General features: G+C 39.0%; 1 protein-coding gene across 1 annotated transcript in view; it reads right to left on the bottom strand.

Moving 5' to 3' along the window:
- Window positions 1-19,046, bottom strand: part of Fmn2 (formin 2) — a 316,927-nt gene that overhangs the window by 102,009 nt on the left and 195,872 nt on the right. The window contains exons 12-14 of the mRNA NM_001427798.1: window positions 16,629-16,688; window positions 15,940-16,060; window positions 767-859 (exon numbers count right to left, since the gene is read on the bottom strand). Coding sequence (NP_001414727.1) covers window positions 767-859; window positions 15,940-16,060; window positions 16,629-16,688 — 274 coding nt within the window. The remainder of the gene's footprint in view (window positions 1-766; window positions 860-15,939; window positions 16,061-16,628; window positions 16,689-19,046) is intronic.

The raw sequence follows: 19,046 nt of genomic DNA, 5'->3' as shown, positions 1-19,046 counted from the left end.
CTATAGATTTCTTCTTCCCTTCCTATCCATGCCTTTTCTTCTTGAGACCATTTTAACTTTCTATCTTTAATGTCCCCAAGTTCACCCTGGCTAACTGTGTACCAGTCATTGGACCAGAGGGTACATGTATCTCCTAATCATTCCGAAATCAAGGCCAAGTCTTGCTATGAAAGTATTTCTACAAAAGACTGTAGGCTTTTATGACCTCTGTGATTATGTTGTTGAGATCCTTTTCCATGGCTCTTAGGGCCAAGCAGGAGGTCTGTTCCTCATCCTCCACAGCCTCATGACCACCACCATCTCTCCCAAGAACTGCATCTGTTTTATTAATTATGGAGTGATTACCTCTGAGTAATGGGAGAAGTATATTCCCCACAAAAAGAGATTGAAAATAAAATAGAAGAGACGACAGATCAGCTTCAGGGCAAGAGCAACCATCAGCACACATGCAGGCATCAAAGGCCTGGCAGTGCTCCAAGGGCAGGAACTGTATCACACCACCCTTTACTCAGCCATGCTGGACCCTGCATGGGTGTGCTCTTCACAAAACATCATCCAATCACAATGAAGGCTAGTTACAAAATAGCATAGTTAGCAAATCGTTAGCCTTTCATGCCTGTGACGTGATTAACCCAAGTGTTTGTTTGAATATTTGGGGGTTTATTGTTTTTTCAGCAATGCCAAAATACTTTTGTTTAAGTTCCCATTGAAACAGACGGCTGCTACAAATCTGCCTAAGGAGGAGGGAGACGTCTCTGCAGCTTACCTTGACTGATGAACTGCTCCATGTTTTCCTTGAAAGGCTGCTTGTGCTCTTCAGAGGACACCTGGTACACTTTACCTGCTTCCACCTCACAGGCTGAAATGGAGAGAACGAGACCATTTTTAAAGCACCACAGTGTCAAGGGAATATTATAGTCGCTTTTAGAAAACATATGAGCCAATGTCGAAAAAACCACATCAACCACATTCATTGACATGTGTTGTGTAGCCAGATTGGAATCATCTCCATTTATGATATATATTATACACCCTTTCAATGACCCACAAAAATACATTCCCAAGAACGTACATACCTAGTCCAACCACTTGTAAACTGATCTGTGGGACAAGTGACCTAGATATCAGGACCTCGGTTTCTGGTAAGGACACCAGACCCTATATGAGAGTGCAGTTCTGAGGTCAAACCTGTTTGGGGCTGTGTGACGTTATAATAATGTCCTGTAGGCAGTACAGCGATAGCTAAGCATTTTTACCATTAAAACTATTAACTCACTTCTTATACAAGTTTATCTCTAATTACAGTAAAAACTTCTCAAAAATGAAACAGAGAGGTGGTGGTGTCCTTAGCAGAGCAGCCAGAATTTCTAGAGCATTTGAGGTCATTTTAATTGAAAATTTAATCAAATCCTTAAAATAAGTCAAGAGAGAAGATATTACTACCACCTAGGTCAGCTCAGGAAATTAAAGTTAAACATGGCCGTCCACAGAAAGATAAACAGCAGACTCATAAATGAAGACCTGAGCTGACAATGAAGTTTGTCGTCAACCCAACCCCCTTTCATTTTGTGGCATCATAAATTCCAAAGTACAGATCCTTCTGGAGTTGAGAAGCATCTCCATGAGAACTTCTGAAGACATGCCTATGGAAAGGAATACTGTAACTCAGTAAGGAGGAGAGCTAAAGATGAAAATTGCATTCTTTAATATAAAAACTGGCCAGATCTGTGCTAGCCCCTGAAGAACTGGCCATTTTACACTCTTAGGCTATTCTCTGTCTGTCTGTCTGTCTGTCTGTCTGTCTGTCTGTCTGTCTCTGTCTCTCTCTCTCTGGCTCTGTCTCCCTGTCTCTGTCTTTGTCTCTATCTCTCTGTCTCTCTCTCAGTGTGTGTGTGTGTGTGTGTGTGTGTGTGTGTGTGTGTGTGTGTGTGTGTGTATGTAAAATATGTGTCGGAGTTTCATTGTCAGAACCTACTTGGCAAGAGAAACTGCAGTCATCTGCATCATTGATAACAGCTCCATGAAGCCAGAAACATTTTTGTTTGTTTCTTTATTTGTTCTGTTGTACTGAAGATTGAACTTGGGGTCTTGTACAATTTATTCTAGCCAAACTATATCACTGTTTTGCGAGGAGGTCTCACTAAGTTGCTCATGTCTGTACCCCATGCAGGTCATAAACTTAAGATCCTTTAGTCTCCAAAGTAGCTGACCTAATATATCAATGCCACCAGATTGAGCTTTATGTCTTTTTAAAAAAATATGTGCAGATGGTGCTAAGCATATACTTGATCATATCATACTTCCAAGAATTTTCTAAAACAATGTCAAAGTAGATCCTCAATAGGAAGGCAATGTATGATGCTGCTTATAGAAAATAAGGCCCAATTTATTAGTGCCCCTCATAATACTTCAGTCAATTATTTCTAGTTCATCAAAGGAAGAAATACTAAAAAGGTGTTAAGCAGCTTTGAGCTGTTAAACAAGCTCTTCTCATCATCTCAAACCTTGCTTGACCACTACCTTCCTGGGCCCAGGAAGGCTATGTAACAGCCATGACCACCTCTGCACATATGGAGCTGTTCATTCAGAAATCATTGAGTCTTTAACATTATCTTCCATATTCATGAGAAGAGCAAAAGCTTATCAGATGAGTGTCTAGTTGTTGAGGGAAGCATGGAAGAACAATTATTGGCTTTTTCCTTATCTGAGAGACTGTGAGTCACAATCCCCCCCTCCCCCCCAAAGAAACAGGAAGTAGACCAGGCTCGGTAGTCTGCAGTCCCATTTGGGAGGTAGATACAGAACATCAGGAGTCATCCTCAGCTATATAACAACCCCAATGCCAGCTATATACATAAGACCCTGTCCTAAGAACAAAACAAAATATCATTAGAAAATGGGATAGCCACGGCTTCATTCACGGAGTTCTATATCATCTAGAGATATTTCATGTCACAACAGCGTCCTGATAATAGGGACAATGGGCATTCATCTAATAGGTCAGTTGTCTCCGGGGAAGACTTCACTGTCATGGAAGCAGGGCCAGATAACGGGCTGATTGTGGTAAAGTCTTCTAAGGCTTTCGCTCAGCAATGTTTACAGACTAGAGCATTCAATAAATAAGAACATGAAAACTGTGGGCTAGGGAGATAGCTCAGTGTGTCAAGACCTTGCCATACATGCATGATGACATGAGGTAGGACCCATGCAAAGCATAGTATGACAGCAATTACCTGTGAACCTGGTGTTCCGATGGTGAAGTGGGAGCCAGAGACAGTTGATCCACAAGACTCATGCCACAGCTGCCTGCCTTACATAACAGTGAATAACAAAATGGCCCTGCTTCCAGCAAGGCAGGAAGTCAAACTCCATAGTATTCTCTGACCTCCACAAGCATGCCACGAATGTGGACCCACACTCACACATGAAAACATGCATCATGCACATATACATCACATACATGTTGTATACATACACACACACAAAATTGAGTATTATAATAATTTATCTAAGTGTTTTTATATTTAAAAATTTTTATTTGATTTTATAGGTAATCTAAACTTATTTTTATGAAGCATATACTTAGAATAGGATAAATAAAATTATGCTCTTTTCTCCTTAATCTATCTCTGATTTTAAGTCATGGAATTCCTGGTACACAATGAGAATTAAGCCCAGTTTGAGACCTAGAAAGCACATGAAAAATGTTTGCCCAGTGTCTTGGAGTTTCTGGTGGAGTCGTCTCACACCTCTGCCAGGAGTGCTGCTATCCTCAAGATGCTCTATCTGTTAAAATTGACATAGAGATATTAAGCAGATATCTTTCTACAGTCACCCCTCAGTGGAATATGCCTGGAGGCTGCTTTTAAATAGTGTTCAGAGAAAACTTGAGCAATTTAAAAAGAAAGGACAGTGTTGCACGCATCTCAGATCTTTAATGGCTAGCAGGATTCTAATCTCCAAAGGTAGGTTTATTTTCTACTTGCACCTACAATTCCCCATTTACTTACTGTGCTCTGTACTTATTATGCATAAATGTGGAATGAATAGTATTACCTATCTGCTGGTTAGAGTGAACATCTTGTCCCTCTGTAAAATGCCATACTTAATCAAATTTCTCCAAAGTCTATATCTATCTGACATACTCTTGGTCCTTATGTCAATTTGTTGGTATTTGTATCAACCCAAACATATTTAGTTCAGGGCTCACTTGTCACTTGAAAGGAAGAAAGGTCAATCTTTCCCTCAGTTTCACATACCCCTTCTCTTTAGAGCATATCATGACAGGATTAGAAAGGAAGGTTTGGATGAAATAGATGACTGTTCACGTCTAAGCTGACTATTAGCTATGGAAATGCTCAGCTGCTCCATTAAGTTACCTGAATCCTAACTAAAACCTGAACCTGCAGACCTAGGCACTGAGCTGTCTGTCAGGCAGTCTGAGAAAAAGATGGCAGTTAATGATAATCACGCCTTCCATTTAATTATTTGTGTATCTTTGTCTCTGATTATACTTAAGTCCAGAGAGTCTCACTCATCCGTGTGCATAGTGCTTGAGGTATAGAGGAAATAGAATTTCATACAAAGGACGGTGCTGTCAACCATACCCATGAGCGTGAATTTCTTTAGTCTGGACATCCTCCACTGGTAGAAGGAACAACACCACAAAGTGTCCCAAAGCCCACATTCTAGCTCTCATAGTTCTTCATTGTGAGATAAAATGTATTCTATTATTTGTACATAGTTTATCAAAAAGGAAGGATCTGCCAGTAAAACACATCATGGTTTAGAATTTAAAATTCTATTTATATGTACAGTTCTCATACATTCTAGCGTTCAGCACAGACAAGAGTACATTTAATGCAGTTAACACTCAGTGCAGTTAAGGCATTGAGATGTTTCTTTCAAACATTGGCTCCTGCTCTACTCTTAGCTGCACTATGCCTATTTCCCAACATACCATTCTGGCCAGCACTTATCATTTGGAAAATTGGTATGTGACTATGCAAATTTTTTAAAAACTCAAAATGCTGCAATATAATAAACTTGAAGGGTCATTTAGAAGCATTATTAAAATCAGGACAAAGATAAGAGTTCTTGGAAAACTTAATTAGAGTCATATCCAAATTTAAAGAAAAAAATTTGTCAGGAGGCTGTTGGCATGACTGAGCCATTCCTATCGTGTTAACTTTCTAATTTAAAGACTTGGCCAAGCCAAAGAGATTGTGTGTGATAGTAAAGGACTGATACTGGGAAGTATGCATTAGGCTTCCCAACAAAGAAAAATACAGCCAAAGGGAAGGAGCAACAAAAGCCTCAGATAGTCCAATATAAAATCGAATTCAACACATCAGTTTCGTGTACAACGCAGCATGTTGTGAAGTGGGAGAGCGCGTCTTTATCACCACAGACCAACCATCACATTACACAGCTCTCTCCGAAGCAGACCTACACCATGAGAAGTTTGCTTACTGTTTGAGGGAGCTTGAGTAGTCCAGCCATAATTTACTTGCCTCCAAGTTCAATCAGTGTTAATTACAGCCTAAACTTACCATTTTACTGTGAGCTTTGGGAAAGTTACATTAGCATCTACAATATACACAGAAGAATACAAACATATTGATTAGATGAAAAAGTCTCTATTTTCAGAACTAAATTGCTCCCCTCTCTACAGAAAAGCCTTGTCTATATATCATTACAGTCTTTCCTGACATACACACACACACACACACACACACACACACACACACACACACACTATGGGCAGTGAAATGCATACTACTTTTTTTTTACCAGGATAAGAACAAATATATATATATATTTGTTCATATATATATTTGTTCATATATATATATATATATATATATATATATATATATATATATATAAAACTTTTGATAAGAAAGCTTCCATAAAGCCCTGAAAGATTTTTATAGGCTCCATTCTTCCAAATGAGTGCAAGTACTTAATTCTCAAAACTGGGTACAGAAAGTTGTCATCTCATGATCCAAGATGACAGTGTACTTCACACTAGAATAATAAAAGCACTATTACTACAAACTAATCTGCTTATTATAGTTTCCCTATGCTTGTGACAATCTTTGAATATGACCTTACACTAATGGTATGATGATATCATAATTATCATTTCCTTCCTTCCTTCCTTCCTTCCTTCCTTCCTTCCTTCCTTACTGTAAGGCCCTGTTGACCCGGAACTTGGGATTATAGACTAGGCTGACCTCAAACTCACAGAGATCTGCCTGCCTGTGCCTGCCAGGTGCAACCGGCATGTGCTGCCATGACAGGCTATCTTGGCTTCTAAGACTACAGGCCAGGTGCCTAGCTTTATTTGTTGAAGCCTTAAATAGTGTAATCCATTGTGCTTATGACTGTCTCAAAGACCTTACCAGTTCAATAAGCATCATTGGAGTGGAACTCCTCCCTTTCTGTTCTTACTATTACCCAGCCATGATGAACACTGATGATGAAATAGGAACATATACCTACCACAGGAGACACTCATCTACATCAAGGAGCCTGGTAAAGTGTCCCCACACAATGAAGTAGAAACCACAGTGACTGTGGGCTAGGAATGCTGTCTCACTAGTGGGTTCAATTGTGGCATAAAATTAGTGCTGCAACTATTTCATAATAAAGCATCTTTTCCCCAAGGAGCAAAAGTCTTACATGATTTTTTTTAGATATACAGAAATAGTTTGTTTATTTTATACATCAAAATGTAAGATAGACCAGTTCCAAAGAAAGATATTCTCTAGCTTGGACCATGAGCAGGGAATCAACAAAAGATCCATTTAAAGCAAATGGTTGGTGCTCAGAACTCTTGTCAACAAGGTTGAATTTCTCAAGTTCAGAAGATAGAGGAGCATTATAGAAAGAAATATGGAGTAGAATGGGACAGGGGATGTACTTGTACTGAACGGGGAAGACATAAGAAATGCCAACTTGTCTGAAATTCACAGTGCTTTTGAAAAGCTGGAGAACGTGCCACATAATCATTTACCTGTAGGGAGTAGAAGATACAGAAAGAAACAACAAAAACCAGGAATTGATAGGGGGCCTATGGCTTTTAATGTGACGAAAGTTCAAAGGCTTTTGACCATTCCAGAAATTACTACTTATTGTAACAAACTTGGAAACTATTTCATGAGTTCAAAACATTTTACTAGGGCTTTGGTATTGATTTCTAATCTATTCATGCCTGGTAAGAATGTAATTCTATGACCAATGATTGGATATCATTTATGGATTTATAGCTAGCATCTATAGGCATTTTTTTAATGTTAACTCTGATGGATACATGGAAGGCCTTCGTATAAAAGCCAATGAAGGCATCATGCTACAGCAGTCAGGGAGAGACTCTGCAATGTAACTACCATTCATTTCTTCCTACTCGGATACTGGGAAACATTCCTGAGTCTTGTGACTTCCTCCTTACTCATCTGCAACCTGGAAAGAGCAACTGTTTTGCCTGTAACTTGCCCAGTACAAGGTAACATGGGTAAGATGTACTGCGCTTTTTGCATGGCCTTAATATGTGCTGTGATTCTGTTATTCTTACTGATTACATGTGATATGAACTTGTATGAACTTCCAACATTTTGGAACACAGCAGAAGTACTGTAGGTGTTCTTGGTAAGTTGTGAAATAAACACAAGTCATACCCAATTACAGATATCCATAAGATTTCTTGATGTGTGTATTTGTAAAATATATGTATACATGTACATGTATGAGCATGTGCACATATGTATGCATATTTGGAAGCCACAGGGAAGCCCTAGGTGTTCCTGAGAACCATACATCATGTTTTAAGAGACCAAATATCTAGACTTGTGACTCACCAGTTAGGTTAGGCTGGCTAGAAGAGGAGCCTCAGGAAGCCACCCATCTCTGCCTCCCCACTGCTGGGATTATACGCAAACTCCAGCAGTTCTGGTATTAGTATGGGTTCTGGGGGTTGAACCTAGGTTCCTGTCTTTGCATGTTTGAAGTTATGTGACCCTGAGAACACACTCAGTAAAAGACCAGGCAAAGCCAAAGAAGCACAGGACCAAAACATTGGCAACTAGTCATCTATTATCAGAACCAAACCAGTTGAGAGTGACGAACTGCAGACCCCTTTCTACCACCCTGGACACTGATGAGCAGCTCCCATAATTTCTGCTCAGATTGTTTCCTTCTCTATTCTAGAGACAACCACACTGGACAGGCTATACGGATGACTTTCAAGACAACATAAAGGAAAGTCTGTCAGCATTGAGGAAGGGTTGAGGGGCTGCTGGGCTGGGTCAGTGGGTCAAGATGCTTGCCACCAAGTCCAATGACCTAAGTTCAGTATCGCAACCAGACATAGTAGAAGGAGAAATTCAACTTCTGCAAGTTTTCCATACGCAAGACAGCCCATGACTACATGCAGCCAGCCAGCCAAGTCAGCCAGCCACCCCCCACCCCACCCTACACACACAGAGAGAGAGAGAGAGAGAGAGAGACAGAGACAGAGACAGAGACAGAGACAGAGACTCTAAACAACTTAGCAAATACCTTCAAAAAAGGTTATCAGGGTATTATGTGACTGACCTCTCTCCAAAAGTTACAGATTCGCTCCACTTGATCTGAACTTGAGAGCCATAAGACAGATAGGATCATATTAGAATAATGGACATAAACAACTAAATGAATATTATTTGGTTTGGTTTGGTTTGGTTGCTGTTTTGTTTGTTTTTTGCTTCGAAACTGCCTTTCTACATCTGGCCCTTGGACAATGGTGTTAGACTCATCAAAATACTTTTCCTCTCTACCAAACATCTTAGTGAAAGGTTTCCACAGTGAAATGGGAAAAGGCCGGACAGAGGAATAAAGAGAGAGAAAGAGAGCTGAAGGCTGGCCTCCCAGTTTCTACAATCAGCAGGTGGGTCCTGTATCTAGTGTGTTTCCACACACTCAAACCAGCATCACCATGTCTCCCCAAAATGTCATGACAGTCATTGTCTCAAACTCTGTTCTCAGTTCCTCAGTCACATGTATGTGCTGCTGACATTTTCCTATTGCCTCCAGCCTCATCTCCAGAGGATCTGCTCTCCCAAGTCCTTAAGGCAGAATATGCAGCAGAATTATCGTTTCTCTGAGGCCTATGTCTAGCCTCAGGGAATGCTCTCTCTGAAGATGTCTGTTCTGCACTAACTTCAACTTCTCTTGCTTTCCTGAGTTCTAGGGATGATGGCTGCTTCCTGCATGACTGTGCTCTATTCTTGTATTGTTTTGACCTTTCACTATGTGTTAACTTTCCTATATTAAATTACATCCATTAAAGTGGCGTGTGGTTTTGCTTTTCCTTAGTTTTCCTATGAAATAGTACAAGCAATAACTAAAAATAATGGATTATGTTTCCGTAAGACCTCAACAGCTTTCTGACACTGGTAGTTAATTTTATACATGCTATTGCCTTGTAAATAATACACGCTTGAATTGTTCAACAGAAAATTGCTTCTCTGTCATATTAATCGTTTTTACCCCCAAGAAGAGTATTACATTTTTCTTTAACATAGTTTGTTCTTTTAATTAAATCTCTTATGTTTCTTAGTTATGTTTACTTTTGAATTCGTCAAGTTATGCAATTTCTTCATAAAGAACAGACAAGGCTGAACAATCACACATTTTAAATTAGGGGAGCCCAGATTACTCAGTTTCAATTCTAAATCAAACATGTTTCTGGATGCTTGCCCAGTTTTCTTTCTTCTCAAATAAGATTATTAACCCTATCCTACACATAAAGGAACACATATAACACATAAAATGTAAAGAATAATTAAATGAGTACTCATATATTTCAATTTACCACTTAAGAAATGAAACATAACCAATACTTTGAAAGAGCCTAGAGTGATCCCTAATGACCTGTTTACCTTAGGCAACAGAGTACTCTGTTGCTTATATTTCTCTGTGCCTTCTAGCAATTATTCTAGTAAGAGTTCATTGATTGCTTACATGTTTGAACTTTATAAGCTGAAATCATAGGGTTTGGTTTTTTTTCCCATGTTTTTTATAAAGACTGATGCATGCTTTATGTATCTGTAATATCACAGATGAAGCTAAGTTGTCTCGTTCAGTAGAATGTTCGAGAAAAGATGCTGCATTTTGTTTGGCTTCTACCTTAAAAGCACCTTCTAGGCTTTGTGGCTCTGTTATGACATGAATACAGTTTGCTCATGCGCAGCGATATCTATCTGAAAGCTGGCTCAGAGACTCCTTCCACTCCATGCTCATTGAGACTTTGACAGTTTCTCCAGAGATTGACTCACCCGACCTTCTCATCAAACCCCATGGCTACAGTTCCTACCTAACAAGGACACTGGACCATAAGCCATCATTTGGTGGAGCTGCATTAAGAAAAGCTACTGATGAAAGACATCAAAATTGCAGAACAAAAGGCACCTCACTGGGCTAGGAAGCCTGACTCTTATACTGAGGAGCAGGTACAGAAGTCATCATTTAGGCCAAGAGAACCCAACATAACGAATGTCTTTACAGGAATGCTAAAATGAGATCCAGGTGTTTGTCTGTAATGTCCAAGTCCTAACACATTGTTCCTCAGTTTCCATGAAAATACAAAACAAGTCAGTATGCAGAAACAAGAGGGACAGTTGGACATATGAGTGATGTTGTGAATACATAACCTTTGACATTAATAAATAATCATATCGCTTATTCAACTTTACCTCATGACTAGCAGTTGCTACTGACTGCTTACACAGAGTAGTATGAAGGCTTGCCAAGCTTAACTCCTTTTCTGTATCTGTTCTATTTAAAGGTGTAGATAGGCTATTCGAAATATCTGAAAGGAATCCTCAAATTCAATTATGTAAAAAAAATCATTTGGGGACTGGTGAAATGGCTCAGCAGTGAAGTACACAGGCTGTCCTTTCAGAGGACCTGAGTTCAATTCACAGCACCCACATGGTGGTTAACAGCCCCCTGTAACACCAGCTCTAGGGCATCTGATACTTTCCTCTGACACCCATGAGCACTTTGCATTCATGTGGTACACAAACATGTATGCAGGCAGAATATCCACATTGATAAAATAAAATTAATACATCTAGATGAAAAATAAAATAAATATTTAAAAGAAATAGTTTTTAAAGGTTAGATCAGAGTTAATACTGTTTTTAAGGGTGATTATTTTTATCTAAGGTAGCCTCCGATTTGATCCCCTTGGTTACATAAATGTATGTCTACTTATATCCAAACCATTCCTAAAAAGAAGGAACTTTGGCAGGGAAGAGAGAGGCAAAGATTAAAACAGAGACTGAAGGAACACCCATTCAGAGCCTGCCCCACATGTGGCCCATACATATACAGCCACCCAATTAGACAAGATAGATGAAGCAAAGAAGTGCAGACCAACAGGAGCCGGATGTAGATCGCTCCTGAGAGACACAGCCAGAATACAGCAAATACAGAGGCGAATGCCAGCAGCAAACCACTGAACTGAGAATAGGACCCCCGTTGAAGGAATCAGAGAAAGAACTGGAAGAGCTTGAAGGGGCTCAAGACCCCATATGTACAACAATGCCAAGCAACCAGAGCTTCCAGGGACTAAGCCACTACCTAAAGACTATACATGGACTGACCCTGGACTCTGACCTCATAGGTAGTAATGAATATCCTAGTAAGAGCACCAGTGGAAGGGGAAGCCCTGGGTCCTGCTAAGACTGAACCCCCAGTGAACTAGACTGGTGGGGGGAAGGCGGCAATGGGGGGAGGGTTGGGAGGGGAACACCCATAAGGAAGGGGAGGGGGGAGGGGGATGTTTGCCCGGATACCGGGAAAGGGAATAACACTTGAAATGTATATAAGAAATACTCAAGTTAATAAAAAAAATAATAAAGGCATTTCTTGGGTTCATCTCAGTCTAATCTATAATAACTATTCCTCAATATAAAAAGTCATCATCCTACTTGTATAAGGTTGAAGAAGGGTACACAGACATTTTAGTATTTAAAGGAAATATCCAATATTAACTGTTTTCTTTTCAAAACTTTCTCACATGAGTTATCAAGTTATATCTGTAATTTTAGTTCTTCTGAAAGTAAATTTTTTATACAGACTCATATTACTTTTCTCTTTTTAAAATGTACCTTCTCTCTCATCTATTTTGCCTTCCCAGAAAAAATTGTTCAATGATTCCTTCACGATACTACACAGTTTTATGATCCTTTTATCTAAAGAATGACATACACCTTTCCCAAACTTTATTGGGTTTTGCTAACAGCTAATGCATAAAGAGAATTGGTCCCCTATATTAAGGTCATTTTTTTTAGGTTCTGTTTTCTTTGGGCTTGAAAAGCAGCTCCATGGCGTTGGCCTTGCCTCTGTGGTGTATGTATGATATTTTGTTGTTGTTCTTATTGTTTTATCTTGTTTCTTACACTAATAGCACAATATAACATTTACAAACCCCCTCCAAAAAAAGAAAAAACAGTTACCATTAAGTAAGCACTGTTTAGTCAAAGAATACACAGTGACCTAAGGGAGGTAAGTGGATCCCATTCCTGGATGATCTAGGTAAAGGTTCCACAAGATTCTCTGACCCTAGATACTTGACAAAGTGGCCAAGAGATACTTTCATTTCAAGTCCTACCTTACACTCAGCCTTAAGGCCCCAAAGAATTGTTTTAAAGTTTTTGTTTTAAGTCGGGTATGTAATACACATCTCCGATTTATCTATCATATTTATTACCCAAAACAACTTCATAGGGAGAAAAATAAAGCTGTTGTCATGACTTGTATTAATGAAGTAAACATTGTAAAAAAAAAAAAAAGAAGGAACTTCATGTGTACCTGATAAGAAAAACTGTATTTCTAATGGTTCTTTATTTCTCTAAAATGGAACTTAAATTTTGATTCACAGGATTTCCTTCCTTGTGCCCAAATTATCTTTTCTGTGAAAAGGATCAGATTTTGAAGAAGAAGAGGCATTTTATTTTCATCCTCAGAATTTGATACCATTTATTTACAGAAAAACAAAACAAAAACAAAAATAAACAAATAAAGATATTGATATTGTTTCATAAACTGGTTTCCTTGTCAGCTCAGAGTTGAGTCATGCTTGTGCTCTTAACACAGGACCAAGCCTGCATTTCTCAAATATGCTCAGACGTGTTCCACTGACCACAGAAGCCACCACACATTCCGTGAGAAAATAGTGCTCTGTGGTAAGGAAAAAAACAAAACAAACAAAGAACTACTGCAAATCCCTCTGCTGTAAAATACTGTGAATTCCTTTCACAATTAACCTAACCCTGCAGTGTCTGTATTTATTTGGTCACGAAGCCCTCTGTTATGATTTGGATACGGTATTGCCCCCTGGAGATGCATACAGAGGGTTGGCTTCCAGCCAGCCATACCATGTGAGCACTGCCCTCAGCCAGGCGAGCACTGCCCTCAGCCAGGCGAGCACTACCCTCAGCCAGGCGAGCACTGCCCTCAGCCAGGCGAGCACTGCCCTCAGACAGGCGAGCACTGCCCTCAGACAGGCGAGCACTGCCCTCAGACAGGCGAGCACTGCCCTCAGCCATATTTTCCTGGATGGATGAGATCCCAGCTGAATGAGCTACTGACAGGTGGAAAGGATCTAGAGGAAGCAGGTCACTGGCTGCATGTTTTGGAGTTATGTATCTTATCCCTGGACTCATCTTCTGCCCTCCATGCTTTCTGGCTGCCATGAGCTAAGAAAGTGTTGGGAAGCTCTCTCCCATCCTTCCCCATTTCTATAACATTAAGCTGGCTACAGAGCTATAACAGAAAGGAATTGTCAGGAAAATGTTAGAGTTGTTGATCAATGGTCAGGGTCCTTCAATACATGCATCTTTCCTCTACGTAAACCATTGGGCTTCATGGCTCCAACAATTTGCTTAACTTCCTGTTGTTCAGACATACTGCTTGACAATCCTCCAATGCGGAGTTTTCTGTAGCTACTACATTGCTCTAAGAAACACACATCCATGAGAACACAGTGGAGAGAGGCACTAGGATTCATCATTCAAGCCTGTTCTCTAGATCTTGTGCTGTTGGATACTGAGACTTATGAGGATCTGGTGTTTCCATGACCACATCTACATTTAATACCTATATTTTCTAAAGGAAGTCTGTGTGTTCATGTGTCACTTGTGTTTGCAACTACATGCATAAGTACATGTGTGTATATATGTGGGCATGTATGTGTTTTGTGTGCATGTATGTATAGATTATTTGTGTATATACGTGAGTGGCTATGTTTGTATATATGTGCAGCTGAGTATTCCCATGCAAGCCCCTCCAAACTTGTATGTAGGACTGAATATTTACTCATAATACCATTCCTCTTGTTTATTAAGTCATCTGTAAATGATGAAATCCTAATTTTCAAGAATGAAGTGTGGGCAGAAGTATGAAGTACTTCTTGGCCTCTCCAGAAATGCCCCTGGCACATCACTGTGTGTTTAAATCCTCATTAAACAAAGCCATAACTTCTGCATTCTCATAAGTCCTATAAAGGGAAATGTTGTATAATGCTCAAAGAATTAGTTCTTTTCAAACTGACTTGCAAGAATATGTTCTTTGGAGAGTTTGCACATGCACACAAGGTAGCTTGAACATAGCCAAGCCTCACTTTCCCCTTGCGACTCTTCTAGAACCCTTTATCACGTCTCCCACAACTTCCATGTACAGGGCCGTAACTTTCCACAGGAATGAACTAGTTCTTACATAAATGTAATACTTGGATAGGGAGCACTGTCTTTCTTGGTGGAGCTGGAATGGAGCATGAGTAAGAAACAGAGTTGTAGCCCTGCTAACGGCCGCTACTGCGTTTGGGGTGCTGACCACATGTGGCTAGCACCCAATATAGACCATGTGAATAAACAAGAACTTCAAGAAAAATGTTACATTGACCGAAATCTATGTTAATGCATCTGTGACCAGAACATAACTGCCAAAAATCTGGTGACAGATCAGGACCAATACCCTTGGGTAAATTCATCTCATATTTCGGGACTGGGTCTCTTCAAAACTACTTTTTTTTTCCTTTTCTTGGCTATCTTTTTTATTTACATTTCAAATGCTATGCCCTTCCCTGGTTTGCCCTCCAGAAACCTGCTATCCCATCCTCCCTCCCCTGCTTTACACCTTTCTTTTTTGAACTTCAGTGCAGAAGTGACTGCCTCTTATTTTCATTCAGTAGCACAGAAACACATGAAAACGAGATGTCATTGTAGTTGTTCTCTGCCTAAACTTATAACTCAGAGAGATTGAAATAGATTCTCAATGCTATAAGAGCAGTAAATGGTACAAAAGGGGAACAAAGAATGTTTAGGGAACTAATGTTTGAAAGACTACTTACTTGTGTGTAAATGCTACAAATAAAAGCAATTTGGAGAGCTTCAGATAAGCATTAATCAAATCTGCATGATAGAAAACTTTTTGACTCTCCACCCAGGTGTCATTTAACAATGCATCTGAAAGAGCATGCTTGGTTTCTACAAGTTTTCACAAATTACAAAAGTTTGGGCAAGTGTACCAGAGGAGAACAGGCAGGAACCATTAATCTTTTCAACAATCAGAGGATTTGTGTCCAACCATGATATGGAAAGTATCCAAAATACTCTTGGCTACAAAATAAAAATAAGATGTGAACTTGTTCCTGATAAAGTGGGCTACCACTCAAATAGCTAAGATATGATTGGATAACCAAATTTCTACCACTCAGTTATTTTCAAGCAATGAAAATAAAAATATCAGCAGATTTTCTTTTGCTGCGCACAGATGAACAGCTCGCATGGCTTCTGCCTAATTGATATCCCTTAACAGTCCTTACAAGTCTATCATCTCTCATTAAGAGTACACACTACAAAAATATGTAAGTTCAAGGTCACGGGTTACCTTTCAGGTCTTTCTTTAGTTTTCTGAGATCTTTCTGGAAGTCTTCAAACTTCATCTGTGAGGCCTGGAACAGCTCCTGCGGTTCTGACAGCGGGAAGACACACTGCTCTTTGCCAGCATCCTAATTAGCAGGCATAATGTTAAAGCAAGTCAGCATGGGAAAGAAAAATCACACAACTGCAGAAATAACAGCAGCAGCAGCAGCAGCACCACCACCACCACCACCAACAACAACAACAACAAAAACAACTAAACAAGCAAAATCCTAGGAGAACCTCCGAACCATCCAACGGAGCAAAATAATGGGCAGCTGAGATGGTTCAGTGGGGAAAAGTGCTTGCTCTGTCGTTATCTAGGAGCTGAGCTCAAATCTATGGCACCCGTGTACATGGGTCATGGCTCTATGTGCCTGTATCTTAGCACTTTGGGGTTGGGAGTATAAATAAGATCATCTGAGGTCTCACTGACCAGCTAATGAGACCACATGAAATGGCAAGATTCCTGCAGAATCGATCTCATGGGGATGAGATGCCAACACAGAAGGTACCACAGGTTGTCTTCTGGTTTCTGCATCTGCCAGCTTGTACAAATAACCACTGCACACACACACACACACACACACACACACACACACACACACACACACACGAAAAAAATCAAAAGGGGGAGCGTATATAAAATGGTCTTACCTCATCAAAATTTCGAAGATAATATGAGACAATATATGACAAAAGGCTTCTGCTGTTGTCCTAGGCAGAAAGATCAATGTAAGTAATGCATAGTTAAACGTTACTATGTATTATTAAGCACACAGACTAAAAACACAAATAAACTTAGGAGTATTCTGGGTGGTTTCATATTCTACATTGCCTCAGTCATTGTAGCTAAAGGGCTGGATGACAGAATTTTCTCCGAGTCTTCTGACGTAAATGTCAAGAGAAAGCTCACCATACAAGGGAGAAGCTCAAATGTAAATAATTCGCTGGTTTCATTCTCCTCCATGAGAATTTTAGCTCATTATTTATATCTTTTATATAAGTATTTATTTTGTATTTTCTTAGTCCTTTTTTGTCTTTTAAGCTTTATGTATATGTTTTCCCTCCATGTGTACCTGGTGCCCATGGAAACTAGAGGGTGGTACTAGATTCCCAGGAATGGGAGTTACAGACAGTTGTGAGCCTCCCTGTGAGTGCTGGGAACAGAACTTGGATCCTCTAAAGAACTGCAAGTTGCTTTAACCAATGAGAAACCTCTCCAGCCACAGCACTTAGGTTTTCAATTATCACCACAATGAAATAAATAAACATTGCTTGCAAGTCCAAATAAATGGTCTAGCAGGTACTGTCATAAGAAATAATCCTTGGACTTGACAGGAATTCATTAAATTTTGACCAGAGAAGTAGAAAAGTATTCAGTTAAGTAGAGACCTTTCAAGTGCCAGTAAACATTACAATTTGTTATATTAACAACTGAGCTGGAGGAATTAATTCCTATGTAACTATTATTAAAACAATATACATATCATTTGAAAATGTAAAATTATTTTATATACAATCAATAGTCTTTAAAATGCTCAAAGAATATTTTTTGCTTCTTTTCTGGCACAGTTAGAAGCAGTAGCTTTTAATTAAGTTTTTTTGCTTTTGTTTTGGTTTTTATCTGCTCCAATTAATCAACAGATAAACTAGGTTTGAGAAAAATCTAGTAAACAATCTAAATTCTCTGAAGTGTTTCCTCTGTTAAATTACAAATTTGACCTAATTTGGTCTCCATACTTTCGTGATAAAGTTATCCAGAATGGCTTCCTTATATAGTCCTTATATAGTGAACCGCAGCCTAGCTTGATGTTACTCTAAAAGAATATACCCCCAAAACCAAATAATTAAGCATCAGCTAATCATAGCAGATAGCCATGAAAGATATCAAATCATGACCATGTAAGAGAAATGACAAACTCTTTGAGTCAAGCTTTTCTGTATTTCACATCCTTTCCCCTGGCTGTAAACGTAGGGGGCCAGAACACTTTGAAGCATTTTTGGTCTGTAATATTACCTGGCCCTAGAACTTTCTCTTCTGCAATAAATCTTGTTAACTTTAACTTGTCCTAGGAGTCTCTGCTATGGAATCTAGTCAAGACTTTTAAAGTATTTAGGAAAAGAATAACTCCTCTTAGTAATCAATTCGTATGGAGAGAGTTATGTGGTCAGTAAAGACCTCCCCATCATCACACAGGATTTGCTTGTGGTTCAAACAACTTGAGGTCTCTTCTTTCTCCTAAATTGTCAATCAGCGAAACAGCAGTAAATGAATCAGTGAGTAAAACTTCTTTTGAAAGATGGCCTATGGGCCTGATGAGAGAACATTGTGGTTGATCTGAAATTGTTTTCTCTAGTCTATAAATATTACTGAGGAGTAAATACACTTATATTTGCTTTCTTATGAAAGTTCAAAATGAAAAAATCTTGAATGGATATTATGGGAATTCTAAATATTAGGCACTTGCTTCTTTATTGTTTGTTATTATGAGTTATTTTGTGATTATTTAAACTAGTAAAATATAATTTAATAGAGGAAGGGATAAGAGATATAAAGCAAAATAAGAAATACAATCCATCTTTATAAATAATTCTAAGCAACTTTTTGTTATTCATAATATATCTTAGATCAATTTTTATAAGCTGAACATTATATTGACCTCTTTATACTTAAATGTTATTTGCAAAAGTTGTTTTAACAAAATCCACCTTGTTTGTTGAAATTGATGTTTTTAGAACATAATTTATTATGTCTATAAAATAGAAAATTGTTTCTATGAAATATTTATAATACGAATACAATAACACTTGCATATACACATTTATTTGAGTGCCCATCAAAGCCATATGAATTAAGTGATGTTAGTGCTAGCTGAGACTGGGACCCTAGCACCAGGGAAGCTGAGGCCGGACTGCCTGGAGTCTGATGTCAGCCTATGCTAATGAGACCATGTCTCAAAGCCAAGCAACCAAACAACAAGTACACACCACCAAGCACAAAACAGAAATAACACAAAAGACTGTCTTTCAATTTCTGGCACTGTGGGAACTTAGAGAATGGCGCTGAGTGAT

This window comes from Rattus norvegicus, chromosome 13 (assembly GCF_036323735.1).
Source record: "Rattus norvegicus strain BN/NHsdMcwi chromosome 13, GRCr8, whole genome shotgun sequence".
NCBI classification, from domain to species: Eukaryota; Metazoa; Chordata; class Mammalia; order Rodentia; family Muridae; genus Rattus; species Rattus norvegicus.
The sequence above is the reverse complement of the archived record's forward strand: the minus strand, read 5'-3'. Positions and strand labels throughout refer to the sequence as shown.